The sequence below is a fragment of the Ixodes scapularis genome, unplaced genomic scaffold, assembly GCF_016920785.2.
Source record: "Ixodes scapularis isolate PalLabHiFi unplaced genomic scaffold, ASM1692078v2 ptg000146l_1___fragment_1__unscaffolded, whole genome shotgun sequence".
NCBI lineage: Eukaryota > Metazoa > Arthropoda > Arachnida > Ixodida > Ixodidae > Ixodes > Ixodes scapularis.
Genome location: NW_024609921.1, coordinates 920268 through 926267, shown reverse-complemented (window position 1 = coordinate 926267; position 6000 = coordinate 920268). Strand labels below are relative to the sequence as shown.

Here is a 6000-nt window from a genome sequence, read left to right as displayed (position 1 = left end):
CGTGTACGGGTGGGCCAGATGAGCTGACATTTTTGTAATGACCCGTCATAAACTGTCGCCGCGAAACTGAGTGAAAAGGTTGGCCGACCAGTCATACATGTGCCGCGAAATGTCCCTACAACGAGCAATGTGCGTACTGAGTGTCGGTGATATGTTTCTGTCGAAGGAACATTAGTCCTCCAAGAGAAGATCTTTCAAGCCTGCCACGACAACCCGACGTCCGGACACCTTGGTTAGAGCCGGACACTGGCCCGTACTTGAGAAAAGTATTTCTGGCCCAAGCTCCCCAAAACCGCCCACCTATACACTCGATCATATCACAAGTGCCAGCGGGTCTCCTGCAGCCAATTCCTCCGCCAACTGCACCCTTCCAGCAGATCGGAATGTTTGCATCGAGACAATGCTCTTTTTAAAGAGGGGAGTAATGCCACGCGCGTTGCTGAGCAAGCGGATGCTTGGCCGACTTTTAGGACTGTGCAGCAAATGGCGATTACGCATGGCAGTGCTTAACGCCGATACCAATACCAAAGAAGTTCGGTTTTATTTGTTTTACCTTGTTGAACAAATATAAAGTGTTTTTTCCACCCGTGAGCCGAAGCCCGAATGGCTAGACCTTGCAAAGATCTACTGAAATGAAAGCTTTTTAACATGCCCTGCCAAAGCTTTGCAGAACATTTTTATTTTTATTTGATATGTGTTCTCTGCTTTATGCAATAAAGAAAAAGAAAGGGGGTGCGTTGCCGGGTGGTTACGGTGCTTGGCTTTTGTGCGGAGGCCCCGAGTTCGATTCCTGGGAGCCGAGCGTCTTTTTTTTATTCTTTCCTTTAGCGTTCCCGTAAGTTCGAGAACCTTGTCGTCCGTTCGAGGTCAGAATGTTTTACGCACCGAATCTTCTATGCCGATTGTTCCAGAATCCCACGGGTGTACAAAAGGTGCTCTACGTGGCGAGCCCGAGTCAGTTTCCCCCCGCACTCGGACCCTGCTGTTTCGCCGACATCAACGCTTGCGACGCTAACCTTCTCTTTTGTTGTTTTGGGCACAAGTTCGCCCCATCAAACGTTCATTTTATTCAGTAATCCGCCGCCTCATCATTTCTCATTTGTGCCAATATTAACCGATGTTATGCACATATTGTCAATTCAGTCCAAATATTGGATCACGTTACCCAATGTTAAGCCAATATTGATCAATTTCCTTGCCTTTTCTGGGCTGCTTCAAAATCAAGCTAATAATGAAAAGCTAACATTTGAATGATCTGAAGGCTTTTGACGATATCGAGCATTCCAAAACTCGGTTTTACGTCCAATGCCAATTCCTTAGCCCACATTGAGATATTTGCGCGTTATCGGCATCCAAGTGAACGATGTGCAAATGCTAGGTGGAGCTAAGACGAATTTGATAAACGGGCGTATTTGTTTTTCGTTTGCCTTCTCGTTTGTGATATGCGGTGTCATTTCTATGATGACACTGCACGTCCCCATTACTTTAATTGATCGAAAGCACCGCGTGTAGTTCATCTATAATACACAGCAAAATTTAAAATATAGCCTTTTATTTTCATCACAAAAAAGGAAGAAAAAACCTCAACCTTTCTGCCATGACATCAATCAGATCTGACACTTTTATATGCAGTGTCAATGGTGTCTGGATTGACCTCTACTACCAGAGGCCAGAATACTGCCCAGATAGCTCACCCAGACTGCCATCTGTTCAGCTTATCGATTACATCATGTGTGCAGCCTAAGCATATTAAGGGGTCGTCGTTTTGACCAATTTCACCCACGCAATCCTGCGAAGAAACAAAATAAGTTTTATCAAAGTTAGTACGCTTTTCTTGGTCCACGTTTGCATAATTATCAAGGATTTGCACTGTACTCAACTCACGTCAGTACATGCACCAGATGTAGCACAAAGGCATATCCACTATTTTAAACTACTTAAAAACTATGAATTCATTCTATTACAGGCAATTGAGTCCCATATTTCTATTTCGCAATAAAATAATGCTTCTCGCTAGGTGTAATTTCACGCATGACTAGCAGCTTCCAATGTTACTCTTGCATACTGCACTTATTTCCCTCGCTAGGCTTAACAAGACACAAAGAACGAATAAAAACATTGAAAGGGCACGAACACAGACATTCACAATTATTTTAATGTGCGACGAGATCTACTTATATCCATCGGTATTCGCATAGGGCAAAAGAAGACCAAGAAGATAAGAAGAAATTAAGGTGGAGAGAAAAAGAGAACAAAGTACGAAACAGCGGAGATCACAAAAATTAAGAGGCTGCTATAACAGCTCGAGCGCTCAGCAATGTAGCTCTTCTATCGAAGGCGAAAATGAATGCCTAGACACATTGTTGAAGAACCGCTTTATCTTGCAAGATACAATCATTCCTACTCCTAGCTTGCTGATTTGTGAGCTTCGGACTTCTGTTTTGACAAACAGGGGTAAGGGGGGGGGGGGGGGGGGGGAGTCAGGGCACGGGCGTGCATTAGTGGTGCACGCCCGTGCACCACTAATGATAAAAAAAGTATCGATAGTACTATCCATAGTCGACTATAGAAAAACTATCGAGAGTACTATCGTAGTCGACTATCGAAAAGCTATGGATTGTACTATCGATAGTCGACTATGGGAAAATTATGGTTAATCGACCATCAGAAAACTATCGATAGTCGACTATCGTAAACCTATCGGTAGTACTGTCGACGATTTACTGCCGATAGTTTTGCGACACTAGTAGTTTGCGTCACTCCCTCTTCTCTTCTTATCGCTTTTTTTTTCTAAAATGGGACAGTAAGTAGCCTAAGCACTTACCATCCCAACTTTGGTTCAGCTTTCAGTAATGACGAAGACGGGAGTATGAGCGAAGAGAGGAGGAAGGGAAGCGAGCGGCGGTGCAGCAACTGGGTTCGCTCTATTATAGTGGTGCAAAACTATCGATAGCATTATCTATAGTCTCCATAGCCGCCAGAAATCTGACTATCGATAGTAAAAGAACTATCGATAGTCGACTACCGAAAAACTATCGATAGTACTATCGATAGTTTTGGGAAAATTATCGATAGTATCGATAGTCAATTTATCGATAGTTTTGCATTACTAGCGTGCATGCACAACTATGTGACGATATGAATCAGAGGAAGCATTTGAAGCTTCCAGAAAGTGATTCTTGAGACGAACATTCAAATATCTTTCTGTCTGGCCGATGTACTGGCCACCGCAAAGTAACCGAACGAAATAGGTCGTTCTTCGCCGCTGAAGAATCTCTTCGGGTGATTGATGGAACACTCTCGTGGAGGCTCTGAATTGTTCACACGCTTTCAAAGCTGTCTCAACCTTATTCTTAACGTGAGGACTACTTTGGCATCGTACCGGGTAACGAGAAGTTTTAAACGGTGAGCTCGGAGTACGCAGCATAAACAAAATACTCAATGTTTTTAGTTTGTTTTAAGGCTCGGCAGTTAGAGGTTGCAATGAGTCGCCGGTGGGTAGTGCAAAGGAGATTCGAGAGAGCTCCTGCTTGGAGGAGGCTGTCATGGTGACGGAGGAGGCTCACTACTGCCGGCCCCGTTTAAAAATTCTCGCTCCCCCGCACTCGATGTGAGGGGACATCACGCCGCGTAACACTGCAACGTCACGTGACACCATGTTGGTACTGGGCATGGTGATATCACGTGACACGATGACACTGACTTAAGGATATACAGTGCTAAGCAAAGGGATCGTTGAAGGGATCACATAAATTAGCTTGTGAATGTATTTATTCCGCGAGAGAAGTTTTGAAAGAACGCGGTGGTTCCTGTGATTGTCCTCCGCGTTTTATTATGTCGACTTTAAGTATTCATTTTTAACTCGCTCGCTTTTACCAGAAGGTATTGAGCTAAAAATTTGTAAACAGGTGTCCGAAGAACGTGTGTTAAGGGCATACATATTTCACTGAACAAACTTACCTGCGTAAAAAGTTAGGAATTAAAAGCTTAAAATCCCTTCCTACTGCGTCCGTCTGCTGATGAAAGGCATCTGATTGGCGCAACAACCAACGAGGTAGAGGGGCTTAGAGAGATAAACTGGTATCCCGTTCAGCAGGCAAAAGTGACCCCCACTTGGCTGCCGCCATGCAGTACAATTTTGACTAGACACGTGACCGTACCAAATCCTGAACCTTTCACGCAGAACTAAGCCGAGATTTGTATTGCGATCGTGTAAAAAAACATGATAAAAATTTTTTTTTGATGCCCTTAGCCCCAAAGGTCAGTGTCTAGCTCCGATAAAAACCCAAAATACAGCACCGCGGCTGACGGCATATAGCGGAGGCATTGCCAAGATGCCGATTTTTTGCCGTAAACGAACATTTTGGACTTAAAAGCATACGAGACATTAGTTATCTCGTCGCTACCGTCATAAAGATAAATGAACAATTATATGTGCGCGCTACTTCGGTAAAATCAAGACGTAAAACTATAAGGTCACGTGTTTAGGGGTCGAAAATGTGCAACATGGCGGTGGCCAATTGGGAGTCACTTTCAGCGGCCAGTTTTTCGCTCTAGGCCCTCTATCTCGTTGCCAACAACCGACAGATGGCGATACGCAAGGTCGCAGGCGGCTAGAGAGCCAGTGTTACAGAGAGTTTCTAACTGCTCAATCGGGGTCGCGTGGTTTATTGGTCGCATTAGCAACACGAGCTGCGAGGAGTGGGTTGCCGAAAGAGTTGACCGTCTGCCAACGTCTCCGCCTTCCCGACTGCTTTCCCTCTCGCCACGCAAAAAGCAATGTATGCGCACTTTCGGCCAAACTCTGCAGAAGGCGTCAGGAATTGAACTGAAAACGCTCCCCAATGGGTTGAGATGGACCCTCTCTTCAAGCTAAGGCTATCTACAGGCGGCCACGACGAACGCTTCCCTCGGCCTCGACAATAGAGCAGATGAGGTTTAGGAGCTAGAAGCGATTCGTTCTTTTTGTTTCGGCTACATATCATCTGCTTTGCAGTCTCTTGTTTTGCCGCGTTTCTTTTCTTGTCTGCAACTTTTATCTATCCTGCTTAGAGATGGAAGCCATCTTCTTGTTACGCTTAGCAGGAAGGATGTGTGAATAGTAATTACTGTACACTTTGTAACGGGCGGCAGCTTGCGCCACCTAGCCTAACATTTCGCCATCCCCCTTTTTTTTTTTGATTTGTATAAATTTTGCCCTAACACAACCCTCCTCCCCCCCATACCCTCTAAAGGATTTTCATTGCTTATTTATAGCTGTATTTTCTCCTCCTAAAAGCTTTTCACCAATCTTGCAATCTCCTCTTAGCTACCGCGATTCTTTCCCTATCCGTTCGTCCATCCATGTCTGACAATCAAAGGGGCCGCTACAAATCAGTAGTCATCCCCCTCCCTTCCTAGAGGGTGGGAAAACGTTCCGTGTGCCTTAAAATTATATGTTCTATAGTTTCCCTTTCGTAGCTGCATGCTGGGCAGTGATTTTGTAAACATGAATGGATGGATGGATGGATGGTAATGGCTATACCCTTTGTAGCGGGCGGAAACTCACGCCACCTAGACTAACAGTTAGTCATTCCCCATTTTTTAATTTGTATAAATTTTATTTTAACACAACCCCCCGCTTTAAAGTGTTACCATTGTTTATTTGTATATGTATTTACACCCCTGCCTAAATTTATTCACCAATCTTCCAGTCTTCCCTTAGTTACCGCAATTCTTTCCCTATCCATTCGTCCATCCCTGTCTGGAAGTCACAGTGCCCCCTTCAGATCCGTAGCCATCTTACCCAAGAGGGTGTGACGAAGCCCCGTGCATCTTAAGATTACATGTTCTATAGTTTCCCTTTCGCAGTTCCATACTGGCACAGAGTGTCTATTTTCTGGAATTTAGCCCTACATGTTTTCTTTCTTAGCACCCCCGTTCATGCTTCAAACAGCAATGAGCTGCCCAATGAATTGTAATACAAATGTTCCTTCTTCATTTCTTGTTTTTCGCCCTATA

At 44.5% G+C, this 6000-nt stretch overlaps 1 protein-coding gene across 1 annotated transcript in view; it reads right to left on the bottom strand.

Moving 5' to 3' along the window:
• Window positions 1-1623: 1623 nt before the first annotated feature.
• Window positions 1624-6000, bottom strand: part of LOC120846677 — a 30364-nt gene continuing 25987 nt past the window's right edge. The window contains exon 4 of the mRNA XM_040218532.3: window positions 1624-1789. Within this exon, the coding sequence (XP_040074466.1) occupies window positions 1691-1789 (99 nt within the window). The 3' untranslated portion in view covers window positions 1624-1690. The remainder of the gene's footprint in view (window positions 1790-6000) is intronic.